A 26,034-nucleotide genomic window follows, 5' to 3' on the forward strand; every position below is an offset into this window, starting at 1 on the left:
AGGAACGCATAAAACAAGTGTTGCCATGGCAAAAAGCAAGCGCCGGCTCCATGTCTGAAGGCTTAGATGAACATGAATTCCCTCCAATGTTCCCCACAACCAATTCAACGAGCCCCCTGCGCCCCCACCTACACCACCAACAGAGCGAGCGCCGGAGTTAAAAGCACTGGACATAAAAGGAATAAGGATCAGTCCTCGCATACCTGCAAAGGCAGCCCAATTTAGGCCACATAATTCGCCGAGCTGTTTTTTCTCATCTGGCATGTGCCGCTCAAGGCACCGCATTAAGCGGAACACAGAGAGCGCATCGGGACATGTCCCCGTCCATCACACCACGGGGATAGATGTCAGCCCACATCAACATACCCAACAGCCAGCTCACAGAGGATATTGGAAAACCTGCCAGGCAAGCGCATTAAATACAAAACCACCCCTCCGCCCGTAAAAATATTTAACCATTAGATCTACTGTTTCAAGACAAGCACTCCTCGCACTGGTGTTCCACAGGCACTGCCTGTCAGCTGGAGGGGGGCGGCCGGGCTCAGCTAAGTCCACTCATTCAGGATGTGGTGGGGGTCCTGCATCCGGTGCCTGGCCCTGAAGCGTGGTCACACCCAGGGCACACGCTGGTGATATATTTGGGGGGCCCCCGAGCAGAATGTGTCAGGTACCCCACCTGCAGATGGAGGGGCTGCAGGGTAAATATAGACTGGGACCTCCGGCCACATGGAGGACTGGCCTTGAGTAGGGGGATCGGAACTATTGACTCACCACACACACACAGACACACACACACACACACACACACACACACACACACACACACACACACACATGTACACGTAAAGACAAGTAAATGCACAGATACACACCCTGAAGCATTACCACACACTAACACATCCACATCCACACAAACACACACACACACACACACACACACACACACACACACACACACACACACAGACACACACACAACCACATAAAAGAAATCTTTTGTAATATTACCAAAACTATGATACCTACAGGGCATCTCTAGAAAACCATGGAAAATCAGAAAAAAAAGCCTTAATGAATTGCTCTACTGAGGAGAGAGAACATGCAGAGACAATAAAAAAGAACACAGACACAACAGAGACAGACAGAGAAAAGAAAGAAAAGGGGGATAGAGAGAGAAAGAGAGTCAACAACAGAGAGGAAGAAAGGAGCCGTTGCCTGTCAGGAATAAATCAGCAACGCATGTCTGAGAAGAGGAGGATTAGCGCGGGCAGAATAACAGGAAGGCGCAGGAGACAAACAGAGCCGTAGAGTCCGACCAGTCCGAGCACCAGCGGTTTGGCTGCTGCGGCCCACACGGCCCGCTGCCAAAGTTGACCTCTGACCCCACACAGACAGTTAAATGTTTTGAAAAAAAACTGGACTGGGCCAGGGAGCCAATAGCTCTGAAATGAGTGGTTCAGGAGGCAGCGAGAGGCTCAGAACAGGGCGGTCCGGCCTGCAGTCACCCGCTGGGAGGTAGAACACAGAGATGCGCCCACACAAGCAACAAGAATAGACATCCCATTCATATGCACAGAGGCTCGCACAATAACACACACACACACAACACAAATTGCACCATGTTTCCAGAGACACAAAGCAGACCTCTAGCACACATGCAGAAACATGCACACAAGCAGACATGCATAACCAAGCATATTCTACCTCCTCACATACACACACACACGACACACACACTCTGCTTCTATCGGTTTGTCTCTGTCAAAGATACACATGCACACATTCTTTCTCTCCCACCACTACTAAGGGGCTCGGTCTCTGAGGTTACAGTTATTATTAAATCTATCAATCAACCCATCAGCTGGCTTATGTAGGGCCAATTCCCACAAAAGAAGACAGTGACAAATCCCCTTCATCACCAGGCCAGACACACAGACAGAGACACATAGACACACACAGACACACAGACACACAGACACACACACACACACACACACACACATAGACACACATAGACACACACACCTCATTAACCATACAGAGGTTTAAGGTTAAGGGTTTCTCACACGCATACAGAACCACTCACATCTTCTGACCATCATTCTTTCAGTCTGTGGAGTCCCCATTACGCTGAGACCCATGACATGCCCTCAACCCCCCCCCCCCCCCCCCCCCCAGCTTGAGGTGATTCAGCAATGAGGTCACGCATCAGATGACCAAGCAAAGGGAAGAGGATGAAAGGCAACTTGACACATCTTCTATAGGTTGTGCTGCCAGAAACCATGCCTATATACAGTATGAACACAGTGACCTGCTCTGGTTTGGTGTTGACTGACTAACCCTCTGGTGTGAACCTAACCCTAACTCCTTGGTGAGGGTTAAAGGTCAGAGTGATTTTTCCGTGTTATTCTTGTAAAGAAGGTGTACTCTCAGCGGGAGACACTAAATCTTCCACCAGACAGCAGCCTGCACACACAGATCTCACAGCTGTTTTCTGTCAAGGGAGCATCAACTGGCAGATATCTGAACCCAAGAAACACAGGCGACGACTGTGTGTGTGTGTGTGTGTGTGTGTGTGTGTGTGTGTGTGTGTGTGTGTGTGTGTGTGTGTGTGTGTGCGTGCGTGTGCGTACGCGTGTGGGGTATACACAGTCTCTTTAATGGCAAGGTTTGGACATTTTACAACACTTGCAACACAGTAGGGCATGTAGAAAGGCAATGAGTGCTGTCATATTTACAGGAACACGCACGCGCCACACACACACACACACACACACACACACACACACACACACACACACACATACTGCACATGCAGGGGGCAAACACACACACATGCCTGCCTATGTACCCGAGTTCTCTCTCCCCACCACCCTCAACCAGTGGGACGGGGCCCTGAGCAGGGGGCTACTCTACGCTCCAACACTCCACACCTCCCTCTCCCAAAACTCAAACACTGGCTGAGAGATGAGAGATTTGTGGAGTTGACCGGCCGGAGACCCCATGAAGGGATGTCATGTGTGGCCTTTCCATCTCTGACTATGGTCTTTAAAGCAGACACATCACAGGCCACATACTGAGGGAGACTGGAGGACCCCCCATTATATGACAAACTGTCAGTGCTGGAATGCTGACTTGTGGTTTAATGTTGGGGTCTGAAACAACTTCAAGGGGTCTCAAGGATATTGTTGTTAAAAGGTACCAGACAAAAGCTATATCAAAAGCTATATCAAAGTTCAAGGTACCAGAAGGTTTCAATTGTTGGTTCACTTTGATTTGACCACCTTGGTGGGGAGTACAACTCACAAGCCTAAAACTCTATGAACGCTCTCCATTCCACGGACTGTTTGAGTTCTCAAAAAAGGATGAAGGGATGAAAAAGGATGAAAAATCAAGAGAGACTTTTCTAATAGAGCATGCTTGCTTGCAAACACATGTGGAAGACATTCCCCGTAACACAGATCCCAACTGACACAGAGAAGAGCAAGACTTCTGCTCCCCATCAGCCCCTTAACGCTGGCGCAATGAGAACGTTTCACTGTACAAGGACATTCTGTGTCCCAGTCTGCTTTTCAGATCCTCCCTTGTCTCCTTTCCGACGCTACAGTTCCTAGATGCTTTTCGGTTCGAGTAACCAAAGAGGAATCCCCGATGAGGCAAGCGGGAGAATAAAGTCCTGTGTGTCGTGGAACGTGGCCCAGTGCTTTGGCTCACGGCAGACGATGATCTCCATCCATCTGGGCCTTTTGTGAATGTCGTAACTCTGAGCACGTTGCTCTTGGGCTTATAGCGCTGATGGGAGAATGACAATCTTCTGAGAGATCTGCAGAATGAATACCCGTGTCTAACTCCATTAGGGCACGACGTCACAAGGGATCAGTTAGCTGCCACAGGCCAAATTGCTAGAATGACACCAACGTAACATCTCTCACACTATCACCAGGAGGCTTTGGGGGAAGACTTTAGAAAGAAGAATCCTAGATGATTTGTGAATAATCTTTAACCTATTTTTCTTTTCTTTCATTCTGTTTGTTTTTTCTTACCACCTACATCGCTCCACATCTTCTTCATTCTTTCTTTCTGTGTTTCCCTCTCCCTATTTCTGTCCCTCCCCTTCACTTTCTTTCCCCATCTCACAGGATTTTGAACTATAATGACTATATGATAAGGCTGAAACAGAACACAGAGTGCCTCTAAAGCTATACCCCCACACAGCAGATACCAATTACACTTCCCAGTGTGCGGCCAGGGCCTGGGAAAAAGCCCCATATCTAAAATTTGGATTCTTCGCCCTTTTTCAAGCCTTCTAGTCCGTCCCCCCGTCCCCCCGTCCCCGTCCCCCCCCTACATCAGAAGAGAAAATCCTGGATGTGCCTCCTATGTCAACAAAGTGCTGAAGCCTATGCAGTGGCCCTCCCTCTCGACCCTGTTGTATGACAGGAATGTGAGCCTTGCTCTATGTGTGGACTCTGATTTATTGACTTGGGCTGAGTGCACATCGAGTTCCCCAAACACTAGGCACACTCACTGCAGCAGCAGCAGAGGGGTGATAGATAGAAGACAGTGCTGCTGGACACTTGCAAAACAAATGGAAAAAAAACACACGTGGCTTTTTTTTTTTCTTGCCCTTATGTCAACTTTGACACAGACATAGATACAGATGAAGTAACACAGAAACCAAGACATACACAGAAACCTGCATGCATGACATTTCTGAAATGCTCAAATACTCAACCGCTACACATACCAGTGAGGTAACGTTGACACTTTTGTGTACACATGTAGCAAAAAACGCATTGAGAAGGACAACGCGCTGGCATTCAGTAAATAAAACTGAGAATAGAACAATGATATGAAAAGTATCCATTATCTGGAGAGTAGTTTATGCAACTCCCCCCCCCCCCCTCAAGGGAGTTCTGTCACTGCAACACTGAATTAAATCATCATCAACTGACAACATGTCACACGCCCAATCTGAATTCCACAAATCACCAAAATCATAACAGGCAATTGTTCAACTGAGACGCACACCACGGCTGTCTCCCATCACACAAAGGATCTACAGGCAAAAACCACTGTCCGTCTCTCGCACTAAAATAAACTGTGCAAACCACACACATTCTCGAAGTGAAACCAGTCCAAAAAAGGTCTTCCAGAAACGTACTCCCTCCAACAGACTACCGTACATATGCTGAAGGCTGCCAAGCCCATTACCTACTACAGAAATGGGATTCTCTTTCTGATCTGAGCTCAGTGACAAGTCTTTAGGACCTACATTTAGCCAGAGAAGACATCATCATTGTCCAAAAAAAACAGAAAAAAGGACACATTCAAGGATTAGTGGCCCTCACCTGTGACATGGCTTAGGTGAACCATCCTTTGACCAAAACACCGGTGAACTGGCTTAACTTAGAGCACATGGACTGCTACGAAATCCGATCTACTGTCATGTCACTAACGCACACTGACGAACGGACAACTCAGGAGGCAGCGAGCCCAACCCCCTGAGAGAGAGAAAAAAGAGAGAGAGAGAGAGAGAGAGAGAGAGAGAGAAAGAGAGAGCCAGAGGGAGAGAGGAGAAAAAAAATTGAAAAAAGTAAGAGGGAGAGGGGGTGGGGGAGAGAGAGAGTGAGTCAGTGAGAGAAAGGGAGGGAGAAGAGAAAGGGGAGTAAACGCTTGGACTGGAAACACGGCTGTCCACCAATTAAGTGTCTGGGCAACAGAGTTCATGGGCGGACGGAAGAGGATGGTTGTGCCCCTGGGAGGTCTGGTGATATCCACTTTGGCAGGGCTCCCTCGCAGCCTCAGCCTCAGCCCAGGTGGATGCCTGCTCTCTGGGCCAGCGACACAACGACCCACTGGGGGGGGACTCCACTGGATAGGCTGGAGTCACAACTAGGAGAGAGCACAGAACCATGTGTACTAAAGACAGCGAGGAAGTCAAAAATGTGAGGAATTGGGCATGCAGCTGGTCTGGAGAGGAAAAGAGGGGAAAGGAAGGGAAATTCACTTATGCAGACATCTGTCAAAGAACAGGGGGTTCCATCCAAGACTGTCACATGTTTAACCAATCAAGGCTTCAAAAGCACCGGAGAGCCATCCAATAAGGAAACTGTTTAATTGGTCCACTTGGACCCCAGAAAGGAAACTTTACTGTAGACATCAGGTGAAGGCTTAAAGCAGCCATGAACAGTGTTTATGTGGCATGTATGCAACGCCCCCCCTGAAACATGCCTGCTGTCTGCTTGACCAGGGCCAGCTATCCAGGGAAATGCACTGGGTGGTGACTGGCTGGCACTGTTACCCAGTCTGGCCTGAGCCTCTATCTGTCAGACTGATGAAGGCCCTAAGGCCTGTTCCAACTCTTTTTCTCTCTTTCTCTCTCTCTCTCTTTCTCTTTCTCTCTCTTTCTCTTTCTTCTCTCACACACACACACACATGCACACACGCACACACACACACGCACGCACGCACGCGCGCGCGCACGCGCGCGCGCACACACACACACACACACACATACACCCACACAAACTTTCATCTTCTGTTTTTTTCCTGATTAAAAGCCAAAACAACAACAAACAGAACTTAGCAACTTCTGGTTTAGGCTTTAAGTGGGCCTTTTTCAGAGGAGACAGAAAAGTGAAACGCAGACCATTTGACGTCCTAAAAGACTGAGCCAATCTTCTGCTGACTCCAGCCATTCATTCCGCGCGATGAATCCCAAAGCCGGCATGAAGGCAATGAATGGCGTCCTTGTGGGCATCTGCTCCAGCAGAAAAGACAAGCAACACACAACTGGGCATCAGAGGTTTAACAAAATGATGCTAAACGAACGTCCTCCAAGCTCACACTGGGTACAAAGTCTCTGCACACAGCGAAGAAAAAAAGGCCACTGACAGCTGGGTATCATTGCCTGAACTAGCCTTGGTCAAATGATCCCTTAATTCCAATTCATTTGATCCCAGAAGAAAAAGAGATGCCAAACGCTTGACTGTGATGCCATTCAAAGCTGAGAAGCAGTGAGTCACAAACATCGGTGCAAGAGAGAGAGAGCGACGACTGATTGACACTTCTGCCACAGCTTTTATTTTAGTGTCTGTGTGGTTCCGGAGGCCTTAGAACCAGGCGGCTGGAATTTAACCCTGTGCCATCCTGTGCCCTACATTGGTTTCATGTCGGGGGGAAAATTACACACCACGCTGTGTCACTGGGGCCTGCCAGAGGCCTTTGAGGCCTTGCCTCGTCTGAGGTTTGCGTTGGCAGGGAGAGAGCATCTCCCTGCAAAACCATGCACCGGCCGCTCCACGACGCGCCACAGCGAGCCGGAGGTTGCTGGTTCAAGCCCGGGTCATGCACACACAGGGGCTGACATTACCCCCCCTCGCTATGGCAACACGCAAAAAGCCACGGCAACTAAGGCAAGGAGCAGAGGGGATTTGGGGAGGCTTAAGGAGCCAATATCAATGACTAGCCTGCTTAGGCCATATCTTATGAAACGACTCCCTCAAGCACTCCACCAAGGTTAAGCCCTCACATCATCAGAGCAGGCATGAAATGTAACCCCCTTTCTTCAACACTCACCACAGAATTACAATAAAGGTCTCGGTACTTTGGACTACTGTGGAAATCTAGGAATTCCCAATACACAGTCAGAGTACCAGTAATGCTTTAATCCCTAAAGATTAAAAGTAAGAGCTTTGATGGGAATTGAGTGTTTATGACGCATGAACAATTACCTATTTATCATGGATCCAGCATATGTTCAATCGGGCTGAAGGAAATCAACCTGTGCATGGCCATCTGAGTGACTCAGCTGCTCATATAGACTGGCACACACAGGCAGTTTAGGCTCTGGTTAATGACATGCAAAATCAAATCATTCCTTCATCCTGTTTTCCTTCTTCTGGGAAATTGAGAGGGCATGTGAAAACAAAAGCCACCAGAAAACAAAAGCCACCAGAAAACAAAAGCCACCAGAGTTCCACAACCTGTTCCTGGTGAAAGAATCTGGGCCGATCTGGGCAGTCAATTTGAATCAGGACTGCTCTGATTCCTTCTCTTCATTCCAATCCATTCAAAACAAATATGTTTCCTCACACCTCCTCCAATATCAAATCAGAGCCCCTAAAACCAAATGAACAGACAGGTTCAAACCTGCAGCCAGCCCATTGGAAAAAAGAAAACTGTCAGGTAAATGATCAGTGAAAAAAAACCTGAGGTGTTCCATGTACACAGACAAAGTCCTATTACATGGGTGTTAATGTCTATCCTTCTTGTGCGAGGTATTTGTTCTGTTAGTGTCTTAATCTCTCCTTTTTAGTAACGACGCTGAGATCTATATACTTAAAGAGGAGTGAATAAAGTTTACAAAGCAAAATAAACTGTACAAAGAGTATGGGATGGAATGTGTTTGTGGGGAAAAAGCTTAAATGTCAAAAGCCTCTTACCGGTGGTGAAACTGGGTGACATCTTATCCGCTGTTGAAAGAAGAAGGGTAAAATGTGTTACAATGCTGGAAAAGGACGTCAAAATAGTTTTACTGTTTGTGACATGTTGCTGTACCGTGAAATAAGCAGAAAACATTCTCAGGACCTAACTGCCACCAAGCTCTGGCAGACTGTAAAATGTCCCCAAGCATCAAAACGTATGACTGCTTACTTTACATAGCGTTGTGTAAAGTATGTTTTGTTTTGTCAAATTTGTAATGACCCCATTAGATTTATCACACACCTTAAGCATAAGGATCCAAACAACTGCTTTACTATGGAGAGAGTAATATCTCAAAATTATTTGTGAATGCATGTACCATGATCCACAAATATTCAATGACAAATATGTTTATCCATCAATAAACACAGATCTCCTTACTTGTGACTTGTAAGTTCTAATTTCAATAAAAGTACTAAGATTTGTACAAATGAATGTATATTTGTAAATATATACTTTATAATTTGTCAATATACATCATACTTTGCTTGTGCATTTGTCATTTGTAAATCTGTACACTGAACTGTACTCTGTTGAATCTGCATTTGTGGATCATGGTACATGCATCTACAAATCATTTTGAGAGATTATTCTCTCCATACTTTGCTTGTTTTTCCACCAGATGTCAGTTCAAGCCACCTGACACACCCACCGATAAATTGTAATAAATGTCACCAGTGGAAAGTCGACTGAAGTTTTTAAACTCTACATCCTGTGCAAAGCTGTAAACATGAAAAGATGTAGTAACGAGTTAGATCCTATGTGGTTAGAAACTCATTAGGCCCAAAGGTCAAGGATCAACGAAACAAAGCTCACATATCAAGGCAACTTAGCCTCCAATGATTCTACATGGGGCGCAACAGAAACTTTTACCACTATTGTGGCCTTATGAACAGCACCTGTGTGTGTGTGTGTGTGTGTGTGTGTGTGTGTGTGTGTGTGTGTGTGTGTGTGTTTTTTTATCTCTCCTTAGTACTGAGGCTCCCTGCCGATAACATGGCTCCTGATTGTGAAAGGGATTTGTGTGTGGATACATACGTTCATTTGTGCACAGGTATGCGGATAGGTGAACGACAGGGCTAATGAGACCTGCAGACATAAGATGAGGTCACGACCCCCTGACCACTGTGCGCTCTCCAGCTGGTTATGTCATAGTAGGTCGTGCCTCGGGGCACTGTTAACCTCCCTACCACAGTAGCAGCGTGCTGCCTGTGGGAACCCCTCAATCCCACCTAGTCAGCACAGCACATTCCTTAACCATCTGGATCTGCAAGGACCCCCATCTACAAATGTGGCTGAATGCTCTGACACAATCACTCTATCAGAGAAGTAAGATACCTTTAATACACTGTACACTAGAGGTGGGGGGGGAAGCAGTACAGTGTAGTATCACAACATCAGTTAAATCCTTTCAAAGTCGCTTAAAAGAGGCTTAACCATAACTGAAGGAAAAGAGAGACACACCTCACCTAGCTAACTGGCGTACTTAAAGGAGTAAATGTAAGTGGAGGAAGCAGGGCGGGAGAGACGACAGACAAGACTTTGCTTGTCCGGCACAGGCAGCTTTGCGATGCCAAATCTGGTCCAGGTTGGCTCTGTCATGTCTCATTCCCCCCAACCCGGCCAAATGCACACATAGCCTACGGCGACTGCGCAACATGATTCTCTGTACTCAGCCTGGCTTCATCCTTAATTACCTTGGGTAGCGTGCCGAACCGGTGTGTGCGGCTCTTCTACAATGCCTTGTAAATCCACTCCACTAATCTTTATTCCATTGCTTTACCCTGGAAAGGAAGGACTTAACATACTATGTGCTGATTTAAAACAGGGCAATGATTTATGCCTTATTTTGAAGGCCCCCACTCCCTGGCTATTTTAATGGCTGCAGATGACCGACTGCATTTTATCAGCCACCCTGGCAAGTGAGCTTCAACAGCTTATGCTGCAACCAAAACATGTTACATTAACAGCTGCTCTGCTGCTTGTTTAGAGGGAGGAAGAGATGGCTGGTGCTTTTACATTCATGGAAATGGAAACACAGCCGTGTGTCCAATCCTCTAAACTGGCATGACAGTCAAATGGACTACTACCTCTCCTTTTTGAGGCCAAATGGCTTTGCCTGCAGTACTCTTGAAATGAAGTGGAAGTAGAATTGTGTTTCAATATTTTCAGAAGATGTCAGCCTATTTTAAAAGTAATTCTATTTTACACTGGATATTATGTGACTATTTCCATACCTCTGTATCTGTGGGTTTATTTATAAAGCTTATAAGGGAATGACCATTACAACTGAACAGCTGCTAGTTGATCATGCCTAATCACAAATACAGTCTGACTCATATTGTGTCAGAGTATATTTGTAATGTGACACTCAATAGGGAATTAAGTTTGTGTGGTTATAAGGGGGCTTCATTGCATGTGTTGTTCAGCCTACCTGTTACACTTTGGGCTTGATAAGTGCAACTGACCAGCTGTTATTCAATCAATTCCATAGTAACATATTTTAATGAAGGCCAGGTCAGTAAATTTCAGTCAGACACTGGTTTATCAGAACGTGGGTCAGTACTTACATATTTAAAGTAGTAAACTGCTGCCTTCTACTACAAGGTTTCCACTACACTTGAGAATACTTTCATAAAATCGCCGTCAAAACATCACCTCATATTGACTAACTGAACTGGCTTCTGTGAGTGTGGTGAGGAGACAGCTATGTCCCCATGCATTCGTAATTGGGCCCCGCGCAAAAATAACAGAACACACGAGCCCAGCAAAACCAACCGCGACGGGTCCCCATGGTAACTTATTGTAAGGTTGTGTGAATGCACACCACTTTGAGGCGAGGAAGAAATATAGCACATAGTGGCAAATAGTCCCAGGGCAGACATTTATAAGGCTATGTTTTGCAAGTTACATAAAATTGTTGCCTTACATAAAATTGTTGACTTACTTCCTGTCATACGGCTTCACACATCCAAGTTAACTGGACTCTATTGTAAGGTCTGAAATATTAGGCGACATGATTTCTTATGTGGCATGGAATATCTCTGATATCCATTTGAAACACACAAAAACGTTAAAAGGTGTAATAGCGGGAAACTGATTTAGTCACTTTACCTGGCACAATTTGAGCACTGCCCAACAGAAAATGTAGGCGGATAAGGTGAACTTTGCGATCATGTACCGCTCCGATGGACATGTTTGATGTATTTGCGCCTCATCCCAACTTCGCACAGTCTGGTTGGGCGCGATGTCCTCCGTCGACTCAGCCGTGGGCTCCGTAGGCTTGCTGCTGTTGCTGCAAGCGTCCTCCTGCTTGTCACGGTCATCGTCCATCTCATTGACGATTACTTAAACTTGTTCTTAAATTGGTCTATTAAAAACTATCATTGCAGCTTCAATGGTAAAACACTCGCTTCACCCGCGAATTTAACGCTTCAGAATAGTTTATAAAAGTTTCCGGGGAAAGCGAAAAAGTCTATCCCATGTTAAAAGATGTCGAAAGTAGACAATACAGTTATTCCTGTTCCCTGCAACTCCGAAAAGCCTAGCTGACAGGTTAGCCAGTGTCTCACAACGGCTAGGACTGCAGAGCCACGTTGCGAGTGCGTGGTCCTCTGCAGAAAAATAAACAGGGAGACCAGCCTACACTTGAAACCTCCACTCCTCTCTGTTAGGATGGTGTTTGCAGTATCGGCACGTCGCTAAAAGCGGCACCAAAGTTTCAGTAGAAGGGGAAAATGCGAAATAAGTATATAAATTGTGACATCTTGAGATATTTATCAAATTGAAAAATAAGTTGCCGCATTGTTTGTCGGCATGCTTTTAAAAAGAAATGGAAAACCCGTTGGAATTTTGAGGTCTTGGGCGGACTTTTAGACTGCACTAGTGATTCTGTTACTCCAATTTTATCCAATTTCTAAAGAATTGTAAACATGTTCTACAGCAGCTCAATCTACTAGTATTATGAATATTTTCCTACCGCCAGTCTTTGGCTAGATGATTAGTGCAGTCTATTAAGAAAACGAGATGTCCCTATTGCCCAAAACTTACAATGGTTTCATTTTTCTGGCACTTTTTTTTTTACATCTAAAGGGGTGCCGTCAATGGAATCTCAGCTGTTCTTTTGTGCTATCAACATTTCTTCTGTGAACAGAGCACTCTCTTCTCTAGAAATCTAAACACAATCCACAAAAGACAGCTTTGAGGGGTCAAGGCGTTCCGGCTTTGACAGAAGTGATTTTCTTTTCACACTATCTCCCCAAACAGTTTGCACATGGACCCCTGGCGCCCTACAATTTTCTTGCTGAGCTCAAAAGCAGGAGCGTTAAATGAATACACGTCGTGACGGGGTCTGTCCACAACAGACTGAATGGAAGAAGCAGAACATCATTCATTTTTACGCCTGTGGCACGCACCCAAGTGGTACGGAACTGTTTATCGTATAATTGCTGTCGTATTAGCATTGATACGGATGACTACACGGCAGTGGTAGGACCGGGTTTGTTATGGTGTAATGTTTCTGTTATGAACGTCGTAGCAAGTCAGCAAAGAGACACATTATTGTGCAAAACATTAGATAGTGAAGAGCGTTTAAAGGACCGTGAACGCTGAACTACGCGGTTGACCATGCTGGCTGTCAGTTATAGTTTAGTATCCGCGCGTTGCAAAGGTCAAGGCGACATATAATATTTTCATTGGCTATAGTAAACTGCCTGACGAGAGCCAAGATGGATAGAATATGGACAGAAATTGCTGCCACCGTGTGGCCATGTAGCATATTCGCATTTTAAAAGGCGTTTGCTGGCGATAACTAAACTGTAAGACTTAATTAACAAGAAGTACTTCACTGGAACATCTCAATACCCTTTTGCGTCTACCATCTGACCAAAATGGCTTCACATGCCCGTGCAAATTCAGCTGATGCCCATCCAGTCTACGTACACTATGGTTGTCACCCATCACCCCATTCTAACATTCCTAAGAACACAATGGTGTCTCTGGAGCTAATGCGAACACTTGCCCTGAAGCTCGCTAAGGTCATAAGAAAAGTCATCTGCACACATAGGTGTCAACTCCAGTTGAAGTCTCACATGAGCATGTTAAGAACAGCACAGCACAGGACAGCCCACATTTTCTTCAGAAAAGCAAAGGGAAAAATATTGTAGTAACTGTAGTAGTTGATTGAGAGACCTCCATGACACTCACAAATACACACACACACACAGCAGTTCTGTATTATGATATAGATACCAATGACCCTCACACAGGAAACTGAACCCATTTTGGCATGAACCCTCAGATATGCCTAGAGTCCTGCGGTACAGGGCAGAAAAAACATAAATGTAATACACACCGACACTAGTGCGGGCCAAAAGGTCATTACACAGCCATCACCCAAGGCTTCATAAAATGCAGCCGGGGAAGATTTGGAAAAATGGTGGCCCTGACAATTGCAGGCAGCTAGGCTCATGTGCTAAAATAATTCAACGGGTCAACACAGTCAAAACAGCAGCCTTCAGTCAAAACAGCGGGGGGAAACTGAGATGATGTGGTGGTTCTCTAGGAAGGTCATAGATGTGTCAGCTGAAGCAAATTATGATTTTCTGAAGGCCTGTATGTATGCTATCTATAATACCAGGGCAGTTACCTCTGCAACAGGGGCATGTGGGGTCAGACTGGATGCCAAAAACAACAGAAAACATATACTTGTCATAGCCATCTACACCTCTGGAGTCTACCCTGTATGTGTTGTTTAACAAATCACAAAAAAAGTGAAAAGTGATTTGTTTTGTTGTGCAAGGATTAGGCGGTGGGGGCAAAGCAATCTGATCAGAGATCAGTTCAGATCAAAGAGATCAGAACAGAACTAGGAACTAGGCCGAACGTCTTATGAATCCTCTTTAATGTGAACTACAAAAACAACAAAACAGACACATGTAAATCGGACTACGGCCGTACACACTGACTAGGCATGAGCATGTGATCCAGCACGGGGGTGGAATTGGGGCCCGGGCCTAGGAGAGCACACGCACCTCTCTCATGATTACTGTACATTATAAAACAGCAGCTGCTGGGGGCTCCACAGCAAACGCATCACCAATGTCAGTCTCTCCTAGCGACGTCCTCAAGGCGATCAGGCACAGAAGGGATTGGGGATAGAGATTGGGACGTTGGGATTGGCTGCTGCTACTCCTCTGACTTGTCTACACGAGTCCTGCGAGCAGGGGGGCAGGGGGGAGACTGGGTAAGAAGGGGGTGTTGGGGGGGGGGGCATGTGACGACGGGTCAGTGTTTACTCTTCTTCGACTTCTTGTGTGAGCGGTGTGGGGAACGGGACTTGGAGCGGGACTTCTTGGTGGACTTTTTGGGCGTTCGCGAACGCGACTTTCGGGATCGCTTTGGAGTTCTGGGAGATGAGGGAGACCTAGGGAAAAAAATAAAAATAACTGGTCATTCAAGTCGTCTTCTTTTCTCCAACTCATGCTTTCAATTGAACCCTGACTAACTTACATTTTCAGCTCGTCTAACACTTCGAATACGTACAACAAAAATTAATAACTTTCTGTAGGAGTAGGATGTTTTTTTTGACACAGGAAGTCGCCATCTATAAATGATTATAATGGAGGTTCAAGTGTACATTTTGAATACTGTTGAGTGGGGCAGTATGTTAACATGAGCTACCTTTTGGAGGACTTCTTGGTGACAGAACGTGGGGAGTCTATGTGAGAAGACCGTGACCGCGTGGTGTCCTTAGGATACGACCTCTCTGACCGCTCCGACCGCTCTGAGCGTTCCGAGCGAGGGGAGGGGGACCGCCGCCGGCTGCTGCTGCCCCGCGTGGGACTGGGAGATGAGCTGTGCCTGCGTTTCCTAGCAACACCACCACACAAACAGAGGCCAAAGGCCGGTTCAGATTCATAGCAACCTCAGCTGTCAATTTGGAAGGTTAACATTTTATCCCAAAAAAAAAAATCAGTCTCTAACTGTGCGGTCAAGTCATCTGCCATCATCAAGAGGAATCCCTGAGGTAAAGGCACACCACGATGACACATACCTCTCTTTTTTAGCAGGAGGGGATTCCTCTTTCTCCTTCTCTTTCTCTTTCTTTGTGTCCTTTGAGCGGCTCTCGGTTTTCTCTTTCTCTTTTTTCTCTTTCTCCTTCTCCCTTTCAAGTTTCTCTTTTTCTTTTTCCTGTAGTGGTGAAAAGGGGTGTTTCCTCAGTGCAAAGTAGTCATCCACAAATCAGAAACCCAAGCTGAAAGTGTCACAGGTTTTTTTAAAAGCCTGTGGGACAGGATAACTCACTTTCTGTAGCAGCTTGTCTCTGTAAAGCTCCACCTGCTCATGGATGCTCTGGCTAGACTTCTTGGGCCGCTTGCCTGATTCCAGCTCATCCTGGAACTTCATCACCTTGAGCTATGGAGAAGTGGAGAAAGAATGTATTACAAGGAAGGAATCGCAACAGGTATGTGTACATCTGTGGCTAGACTGCATACAAATCCTTTGTTTTAATTAATGTATGGTCTTATTAAAATCCTTTAATTCCAGCAGTCACAGAAATATGAAAAGAAAAGCACAGGAAGAGCACAGAGTGGAGCCTCACTTCAATCTCGCGTAGTTTGGAGCGCTTCTCCTCGTTCATCTCAGAGATTTTGGTCTTGGTGTCGTTGTGCTCGTCCCTCATGGGGTTGGAGAAGCTCTGCTGCTCTTCTGACCGGGCGCTCCTAGAGTCATCATCACTGTTGTCCTCGGACCTACAGACACAAAAACACATCATCACTGTTGTCCTCAGACCTAGACACAAAAACACGTCAACTACCTTCAAGGAAACTCAAATTCTTCTGCTGTTTGATATTTGGCCATGTCTGTTTTATTTTCATCTACATTACGCGCAAAGCTACTCATTTAACCCATGAAACAGAGAGAGCGAAAATGACCCTGTTATTTCCTGAGACATTTTCTACTTACTTCTTCCCTTCCTCTTCGGGCGTCTCAAAGACCTCCCATTTCGATGTAGTGACAGCTGAAAGAAGCAAGGTTTAGAAAAACAAAACAGTGGTTACTATAATGTGCACAGTCATCTCCATTTCCCCAAACTACTGGAGTGAAACTTAAAAAAGTTACCTTGTGACTCCAGTTCAGCCTCATCCACTGCTTCCCATTTGGACGGGGCTACCTTGAACGCCGCTCCTTTTGCCCCAGACTGATCAACTGAGGAGAGACGGAGAACGAACCCAGAATTTAACACTCTGGCCGAGCCCTTGTGCCCTGTTTGATAAAGGTTCACGTTATCTTGCTATTAGAACTTACGCGGAACTCCATCCAGATCCTCCTCTATGGCCTTGATGGGAACTCCATCCAAGTCATCCAGGGGTGCCCCATCCAAAGGTTCGCCATCGATGGGGGCGCCATCTATGGGCACTCCGTCCATATCTTCTAGTGGAGCACCATCCAGCTCTTCACCTATTGGTGCCCCGTCGATCTCCTCTACAGGTTCAGGCTGTGAACCACCACAGAGACAATCCAGTGTTATGAACATCACCTGCCCCTCTGATGGCAATCTTCAATGAACCAACACAACCGCCTTCTGCCTGCCATATTTCACTAGGACTGCTATTCTGCCCTTCCTTTCCTGTCATTGTGAAGCGGACACATACATGGACAAGAATGGATCTACTGCTGCTCTTAGTTACATTATGGGGATGAGCTCTCGCAATACTGCCTCACCTCTGGCAATACGGCGGTCACCACAGGAGGTTCCTTCTCAGCTGTGAGGTTCACCAGACCCAGGAAGATGTTCTGTAGTCTGATGAGGAAGGGTTCTGGGTAGACGGTCCAGTCCTCCCATGCCCGGAAACATGCCATGACTCTTTGCTAAGAGAATAAAATGAAACACAACACATTCTCTGTGAAAAAAAAAAATCAGTTTCCAAAGCTCCGAAATGGTTACTTTAAGATGGAAAAGGAAAGTCAAATCTTAAGAGGGATACCTTAAAGTTTTCTGACTGCAGGTGGCCCTGTATCGACTTGTATGTAGACTGGAGGTCAGCAAATATCTGACCAAGTTTGGTTTCAAAGCTGCGAAATAGAAAGAAAAAAGGTTTAATGACAATTTCTACAAAAAACCTATCCACTACTGTGCTGTAATAGGTAAGAAACAGAAATCAGAACTTACTATTTTCTGTAGTAGGATGCATTGGCCACTTTTGCAGACGAGTTATACAGCACATCAGATACTAAATACAACCGTGCAATCTGAAACAGAGAGCAGTCGACATTTAGAGGATTAACCATGCCCCTTACATATACACAGGAGATTCTTTTAGTCTTTTCTGAGCCAAATGTACAAAATGCTATACCAACCCATATCCACATGAAGAAACAACGTTTAAAACAGCAGTTTGGATTCATACAGATTCATTCAGAAAAATGGTTCATAGTGATTCCCTTAACTGGAACATATCAGTCTAGTTCAATATATTACAGATATATCCGTAAGCTGTGTCCACATGTGCTTAACTACAAAAAACATTGCCAGGGCATCCCAACAAGCCAGTTTGAAAGGTTCTAACAAAGAGCGATTATGTGTTACGGACCTTTTTGGGCAGAGGGGTCTTGAGGATGGAGAGGGACTCCGTGACGCACTCCACTATCTCCTCAGCAGCCTCGGCGTGGCTCAGGCAGAAAAGCATGGCCTCAGCGATGTCACTTCTCCTGGGCGTTAGGGCCCTCAACATCTCCTCCAGCTTATCCCTCTCACTGTAGCCACACACACACACAGACAGACAGACAGACAGACAGACAGACAGACAGAGACACACACAGGGTGATTTCTGGAATTCTCTTAGGAGCCAAATTAAATTAAGTTACTGAGGCACCAACTAAAAGATGCACATTAACTATAAATGAACAGATGGAATGAACAGTCATGTCTGAGACGCACTCTTCTTTCAAGCAGCCTTTCTTGCCAGGCTCCTGTTCTTCCTCCTCCTCCTCTTCATCATCAGCGCTACCATGCGTGTATGGGTTGAGAGGAGGCGGTCGCCATAGTGACCCATTCTTGAACATGCGGAAGTCATCAGTCCTCCATTTTATGGGAGCCTCTCCCTGCAAGCCAAAGGAAAGGGGCTCAGAAATTATTTTCCAAATGTTCATTCGTATTTTTGGGTCCAGTCAAATGTCACTACGTGTATTCCACACCTGTAAAATGCCGTAGATCTTCCACCGGTAATACACATGAGCAGGGCTCTGGTTTTCAAAGAGAAATCTGCAGGGAAAAGCCAGGAAACCACATTTAGGCAGGGGTATTAAAAGAACAAAAATCACATCACAAGTGTTCTCCAGTTATCTTTTAAATGTGCAAGACAAGCTTAAGAGCATAAAATAAATTGATTGTGTACTACAGAGGAGATGCATACCTGTACATCGGGTTATTAATCTCCCGATTCATGATCATAGCTTCAAACATGGGCCCTTCACGCACCACAAACTCGATCATGCGGTGGATGACACAGAGCAAATTCCTACGAGAAAACCACAGTTAAAACAAATGGATTCAGACCACTGGCACTGCTCAGTCCCTCTCAGTCAGTTTTCACCTCTCTGACTTTGCATGGCAACAGGGAGAGGTCAAAGGGGGGTCATTCTGACAGCATCAAGTCTGACGTCCTTTAAGCATTCGACAAGCCATTCGACAAGCCAATGGACAGATGTTAACGTGACGGCCACTAGAGGGCGCCTGCTTTTACATTTAAATGCTGCCGGAACCACCAGACTTGAGTCTGTCAGAATTGAAAGGATGCTCAGCAAGAAATTAAAATCTAACCCTAAAGTTATATTTAAATGCAATGTTTTGTTTGATGTCCACATTTTCTCTTCTAGTTTCCCCCCTGGAGGAATTAGGCTAATGTAGCTAACCAAAATGGAAACATGTGACTACCATGTAGCATACTACAAGTCTACATTTTCACTCATTTGCATTAGATGACATCATTAGGCTAGACACTATTGTAATATGACTAAGTAACCAAATTTGTACACAGGCTCTTTCGTAATATAACATTATATATTAACAGCTAAAATTATTCTAAATATATTCACAGACAAATCACTTCTCACATAATCAACTAGTATGCCCTCCAAATCACTTTTAACAGGGTGCACTGTGCACGGTGATGGCAAGACAGGAAGTGACCCGGGTTGCTCAAGATGGCAGGAAACCACTGATCCAAGTCTAAGTGTGATTACTATTTAACTCAACACTGAGGCAAGCATGTGAACACGTGGATATTCAGTCTCCATTTTACTACATGGTGACCAAACGCCTCCGGTACTTATAAGCCACAAGAGCCACATACCTCCATTGCAAAACTGCAGAGAGAAAATGTGGACAACAAACACTTTGCACAACTGAATAACCTAATAGTCAACTGCGTAGAATGTGATTTTCAGTTCCTTTAGGTCCACTTTGATATAAGGACCCATAACCCCTGCAAGTCATAAATGAATGTCAGGATTACTGCACTACAATGCTCACAAGAGCAGGGACCAAAATACTAACTAACTCAACTCTAAAACTGAGAGGGATCACAGACGGGTGGATTTTAATCCAGAGGAATGCTATGTGTCCCTCAATTAAATGTTCTACATTTACAAAAAATCTGGAGAGCATTGCTGAGCTGGGTAATCACCAACTGCTAATGACACGTGAATAACATTGCAAAATCAGAATTCTATCAGTTAGGAACCCATTAGCTTTGACAGCACCAAAGCAGTATAGGACTGTTGGCATTAATAGGCTATATTTAGCCTCAATGTTAAGTCTTTCTGGACTGTAGTTAATTGATCATGCAGTATTTACACACATAAACACAAATTATCCTAGGTTGTCGCATTGGGTAGGGTGGAGAGATAACTCCACCATGTGAGAATCTGCAGTGTGGAGTGCGGGAGAGACTTGAGGTGCTGATTGTGCACAATTAGCCTAAGTGGCCAACAAAACAACAAAAAGATGATGCCCTTTTCATGTCTGCTTTGTTTAAACAACACAAATCACATTTACTTGTGGTGATGGAGCTGACCGTACCAATGTCTGGTAAAACTCTGTAGGCTTATACTTTCCCCATCCATCCCATGATGCTTTTCAGGATCCCTCGCTGCGGCCGACAGTTCAACTTGTGCTGCTCACCAAGGCCAATGTCAAAGGTCACTGAGACTAATGGGGTTGCTGCTGGTGGTTGGAAAGGCTAGGCTGGGGCCAGGTTGGCTTGGACCAAAGTTTAACTGACAGGCCAGGGGGGAGTGCGGTTGGATTGAGCAATAGTTATATGGCAGTGTTGTGCTAAGCTAGCTATACAGGTTCCCTTCAGATGGCTGCTCGTGTAGACATGCTAAACATACTAAAGGCATGGATGAGAGCTGGACTTTGGCTGTTCCTAACTTACTAGTGATGCAAGATGGCAGACTTGACAGGACAATGTATACTGCAATATACGTGAAACACTGGAACAGTATCGCAATATACACACTTACATTTATAATGGTGATGCATATCCCTGTAGCAATGCACACTCCTAAAGACCCTACTACTCCATAAGAAAGCCTGCCGTACCTAAGGCAACCTTACCAAACACGGATTCTTCTGTGGAGACCACCTTCATGATCTTACAACCTACTATCCAACCAGAATACCTTTTTCTGCCTCAACTATTGCTCAGCCAAACTAGACAACCCCCAGTAGCATGCAATGGACCAATTTGATCATACTTTAGGTGGGTCATTATGGGATTTTTTGTTTTGATTCTGACTTTTATACCAATTAAAAAAAGAAAAAGCATGTACCTTTCTGTTGGGATAACCACTTTGACTATGGCTTGCGACAGACTCTGTATATGAAGGTCACATCAGATAATAAACATAGAATATGTGAGTATTGTTGCCAGGAAACAGAAGAAAAAATATATATAGAATGCATTGAATACTGCATAGAACAACTTTCCTGTAGTGCTTACAGTATTAAATACAAAGACCTACATTTATAACACAATGTGTATTCTACTATACTCAAGACTTACCATTCTAATTACACAATTGTCTCAAGCTCCCTATATGATTGTTCTATAGATATGTATCAGCAAACACTAAGTTCCATAAACTACAGCCCATAGCCATAAAATAACTTCTCCAAAATACCCTTACTCTAATAGCACCTACACCAGGCAATGACAAGATCCAGTAGGTGTTACATACGGTTCGTGGGCAGTTACCTTTTCGAATTCCTCCTTGCTTTTGGGAGCTGGGGGCATTGCGGCGTTAGGGTTCTTCAGCCTCTCGCGGGGCTGGGCATTGAAAGGCAGGCCGGAGGGGGGCGGGGGGAGGGTGTGCTCCATCATGGAGGGGGGGATGTAGATGGGGTGGGGCGGAATGGGCACACCTTTGCCCCAGCCCAGCTTCATCTCAAAATTCATGATCATCTTGCCTGAATTGTGACAGAGACAACATCAGTCTTTTGTTCTAGTGCATGACATTTCAAAGGCAAGTTATCGGTGGTATGGCAGAATGGCATTTGCTTGTTATTACATGAGGAGGAACAGTTTTACCGTTTAAGTTCTTCAGGGCACGTTCAGCATCCTTCCTGGACATGAAGGCCACAAAACCACAATTCCTTTCGCGTGCCCTCTCCTCGTCTGTCCGGGGCCACATGATCTTGACACTGGCCAGAGGGCCGTAGCGTCCAAACTCCTGACACAGCATCTCCTCATTCATCTGAAGCCAGGAGACACAACCGCACATTAACAAACACACAAACTACTGCTTCAGGGCAGAAATAAAAAGTTTTAACATTTATATTTACTCATTCCACTATTTTACTCTTTTTTTTCTCGAAGAACAAGTTTAATTGATCAAAGCTGAGCAATAGGTCACGTGATTTATTTTCATCTATATAGTGGCTTCATGTAAAATGTACGTGGTTGTGAAGTGTAGAGCCTGTAGTTTACCTGTGGGTTTATATTTCCAAGGTAAAGGTTGGTTGTTGTGGGGTCTCCCACATCATGGGAGCCTGGAGCAGAGTCATCCAAAGCTGGGGAGGAAGAGAATTAAAAAAAGTTGGGGATGATGTTACGTGTGCAGTCAGGGTATGCAAACACTGAAATGTTAATGATCTATGCACTAGCATGCTACTGTATTAAGTCTGATTACCACTGTTTGGACGGTTTCTGCGCGAGGAACCATCCACTGAAAGAAGCAGAAAGGATTGTCGTTCATAAGCAGGAGACAGCATGTTACAAAAGGCTGGGTGAGGTCATGTTGGGGTGGAGGCATGGGACTGGACTATTACTCCAAAATGTCTGCGCGTGTGTGCAACGCTGAATTGTACATGCGCATTTGTGTTTCCAAAATATGCTACTTTTACTGTTTCGAACATGTCACTCAACGCACAAGCTCAATCACAGTGTTGGAAATAATATCTCTCCCTCTTGTGAATCTACAGCAAATACAATTTTACAGGTCTCTTCTTTCCTCTGCCCCTTCACAACCATTTACTCCTCTATCTAGTGAAAGCAAACTACCTTCAAAATACTGTTGATAGTAAACTAATCAGCTCTGATTTGCTGAAGCATGAAATAAGTGAAATGAAATTGAGCATATGGACTGTATATCGCTTTGGATAAAACATCTGCTAAATGAATGCACATATGCAGTCAACGTCAAGCCGAGTCCATCCTGGTGCCAAAATGTGTCATAAGCGACCTAAATGTAACCGTGTCGGCAGGAGTATACTCAACACGTAAAGCTGACATGTCCAGTTGTTATGCCACTGCAAAGGGACCGACTTGGGAAGGGATCATGGTGAATAACATGCAGAACACCGTCACTCACCAGAGCGCCGCCCATCCACACCAAGGGGCTCGAAGCGGCTGACTCGCCCTTTCAACTTGTGCCGTTCATCTCTCTCCTCCTGTATTCTAAGGGGCGAAACCCAGCGTTGAGGAAATTACACAATCAAAATATGTACTGAAGCCATTTATTTAATGAACACTTACTGTTTTAATTCCTCTTTAAAAAGTTCAAGGTTACTCTTTTTCTTTTCTTTTTCAAGGTTCTTCTTTATGACCTGGAAGAGAACATGTAAAGAAAACTTAGTAAGCTGCCTGTTTAGTATGCCACAGAATATCACAAAAGTAAAGCTTGAGGACAGTACTGTATCATACAAATATATGTGGTCTCACCATAATATTCTAGTAAACAAGACGTGGGTCAGAGAACTACTTATTAAAATACATCAAATTAAAATAAAATAGCACAAATAAAGCCTCAAGCCTCAAGTAATACATACATTTCTTTTATCAAGTGCCAGGAATTGTGGGGGCGTTTCCAGAGGCAAGATGCTTTTGGCTTCAAAGCGTGGCTTGGGCTTGTACAACTTGCCTCTCTTCTCATCTGCACCAGCTGTATCTGTATTGACAAGAGGCATACGGTTGGTTTTATTCAACCCCTCCAGAAAAATTCAGACCAACCAAAAACAGACCTCCAATTCACACACTATCTGAGCTCTGTCAAACCTTTTGATGCATTTGCAAGTCCTCCTCGCACAAAAGCCTTGACTTTGCCATCTCCTCCTTCAAAGGAAGCGAGAAATTCCTCATAAATCTCAGCAGCAGCTTTCTCATCCTCCTGTGGGTCACAAAATAGTTGTTCCCAGTCACAAACAAAAAACAAAAGTGGTGAAGTTAGCCTTCATGATCATACTACGTCTAAAAGCACTTTCCATTAATGGGACTGAAATGTACACTGATACATTGGAACTAGAAATTACGATGTTTAAGCCATATCATTTACCTTCTTCTTAATTTCATCTTGCTCCTTCTTGCTTAACGTCCTTTTCGCCACAGCCATTTTCCCAATGCTGAAGGACTTTAACTTGCTTTCAAGCAATGCCTGGTGAGAACACAAATGTCATTCTTTACGTTTGTCTCCTCTCCACAAAAAACAACGGAATCTTAGTTTGCTCTGATTGCCCACTTGCATGAATGCTGGGGGGACATTACTGGACTCTCGAATTCATGCTTTCTTTCTTTTACAGCTAGCTATGCATTGAAACAGGAAAAGGGGCTAACAGTTTGTGGCGTTTGTACCCAGTTGTTGCAGGAGACAGTTAGCTACGTAACTAGCTAGCAACTTGTTACTAATTTGGCGGCTGTCCGAATTCTTTGGATAACGTTAGCTATAGCTAAATGCTTGCTGTAAAACGTGAGCTTGCGAGCACGTTAGCAAAGACACTGCACATTTTGTTTACAATACATTTTTACAGAGGCGGTTCAATGTACGAGATTTGCAAGGACATCATAATACATTGAATAACTTTGCTACGTCTTTGGTACAATGTCTATCTAGCTGAGACAAATGAATATAGCTAAGACGACTAGTGACAGCGAGATAGAGAAAGCGCTGGTTGGTCACATAGCTAAAAGCTAGCTGGCTAATTAGCTAGCCACTCTTAGCTAGCTAGACATTTGTTTACGTTTTCCCGTTTCAGCACCTTACATCAGTGCAACATATTACTTCCTATGAGTAAGTAAACATTTAACATATACCATGGATATATATAATGTATAAATAACTAGTTAATAAACATGTTTAAGCAACGATATTAATCACCTTAGCACTCGCTTTCTGAGCACCACCAGGCGTCCGGTCCGCCATCTTGGTTAACTAGGATGGTTAATCAATCCCGGAAGAGAAGACGCTTCTGTAAATAATCAAATACCGATGCTGTAGGACTTAATCTCAGTTCACAATGTTATGGATCGATTTCTAGGTTTATAGTAAATTCTGATAGCCTACATGTAAAATCTTGGTATTTTTCGACCAAAACTAAATCACCACTTCATATTTATAACTTTACTTTGAAAATATAGTTATAGTAAAGTAAAGTAAAGAAGAAAAGGGCTAGACTAGTTAAGCCAGGGTCCATACCCTAATAGCATTATTCATTTAGAATTGAATTAAAGTCACCGAGAGAGGTCTCTGCGAACTTGCTCAGTCAGGACTAGATTACATAGTGAAAATAAGAAAGAGTCGTAGGTACTTCTGACAGATGACGAACAAAATAGTGTTCACTGCATGATGAGAAAGTTTGCGGTCTTTTAATGGGCCTTTACTATAGCCACCAGATGGTGCTATTTACATCCGTGGAATCTATCTCTCTATCTGCCTACCTGCCTCCTCGCTTTCTGCTTTGTTTGTCTGTCTGTCTCTCTGTCTGTCGGTCTATAGATAGTCTCAGCATGGCACTTAAATGTGTCCGTCCATGACATGTCATGCTCTATACTGTAGCTATACCCTATTTATTATTAAACATATAGAATAACGCTTGGGGATATGTAGGCTACTACATGATGAAATATTGGCTATGCATTTGACCCATATTGATGACTCAAATATTGTCTTACAGGCAAGAGATATAGCCTGGTCTAAGAGAATAAAAGGCGGCCGTACATTTGCCCTTTTTTTTAATTGTACACTTAATTATTTGTTGATCCACTC

At 44.6% G+C, this 26,034-nt stretch overlaps 2 protein-coding genes across 5 annotated transcripts in view; both read right to left on the reverse strand.

The window, feature by feature from the left end:
* arhgef4 (Rho guanine nucleotide exchange factor (GEF) 4) overlaps positions 1 to 12,099 on the reverse strand; it is a 94,436-nt gene extending 82,337 nt beyond the window's left edge. For 2 of the 4 annotated variants that reach the window (XM_042710342.1, XM_031583474.1), the window contains exons 1-2: positions 11,602 to 12,099; positions 8,448 to 8,477 (exon numbers count right to left, since the gene is read on the reverse strand). In XM_042710342.1, coding sequence (XP_042566276.1) covers positions 8,448 to 8,477; positions 11,602 to 11,820 — 249 coding nt within the window. In that variant the 5' untranslated portion in view covers positions 11,821 to 12,099. Of the gene's footprint in view, positions 1 to 5,351; positions 6,041 to 8,447; positions 8,478 to 11,601 lie in introns of those variants that run through there. The other 2 variants (XM_031583478.2, XM_031583476.2) reach the window with 2 other exon arrangements.
* Positions 12,100 to 14,372: 2,273 nt separating this feature from the next.
* On the reverse strand, positions 14,373 to 25,250 carry LOC105889369 (U2 snRNP-associated SURP domain containing). The gene is made up of 26 exons (XM_012815189.2): positions 25,147 to 25,250; positions 24,328 to 24,426; positions 24,051 to 24,162; positions 23,825 to 23,943; positions 23,532 to 23,602; positions 23,368 to 23,453; positions 22,687 to 22,722; positions 22,485 to 22,567; positions 22,086 to 22,251; positions 21,753 to 21,964; positions 21,328 to 21,371; positions 18,906 to 19,010; positions 18,688 to 18,754; positions 18,431 to 18,594; positions 18,084 to 18,246; positions 17,663 to 17,742; positions 17,478 to 17,565; positions 17,215 to 17,361; positions 16,798 to 16,987; positions 16,612 to 16,698; positions 16,456 to 16,510; positions 16,091 to 16,241; positions 15,793 to 15,903; positions 15,542 to 15,678; positions 15,169 to 15,357; positions 14,373 to 14,911 (listed from the first exon to the last, which is right to left on the reverse strand). Exons 1-26 carry the CDS (start codon positions 25,189 to 25,191, stop codon positions 14,773 to 14,775), a joined length of 2,946 nt encoding a protein of 981 aa, XP_012670643.2. The 5' UTR covers positions 25,192 to 25,250; the 3' UTR covers positions 14,373 to 14,772.
* Positions 25,251 to 26,034: the final 784 nt, after the last annotated feature.

Source organism: Clupea harengus, chromosome 17 (assembly GCF_900700415.2).
Source record: "Clupea harengus chromosome 17, Ch_v2.0.2, whole genome shotgun sequence".
Classification (NCBI taxonomy): domain Eukaryota; kingdom Metazoa; phylum Chordata; class Actinopteri; order Clupeiformes; family Clupeidae; genus Clupea; species Clupea harengus.

Excerpts from the sequence above, each read along its gene's own strand:
- LOC105889369 (XM_012815189.2), bottom strand. The coding sequence starts at position 25,191 with ATGGCGGACCGGACGCCTGGTGGTGCTCAGAAAGCGAGTGCTAAG. Across the intron at positions 17,743-18,083 it reads AGACCCCTCTGCCCAAAAAG|ATTGCACGGTTGTATTTAGT; the intron begins GTCCGTAACACA and ends TCTCTGTTTCAG. Across the intron at positions 15,358-15,541 it reads CCTCCTGCTAAAAAAGAGAG|GAAACGCAGGCACAGCTCAT; the intron begins GTATGTGTCATC and ends TGGTGTTGCTAG.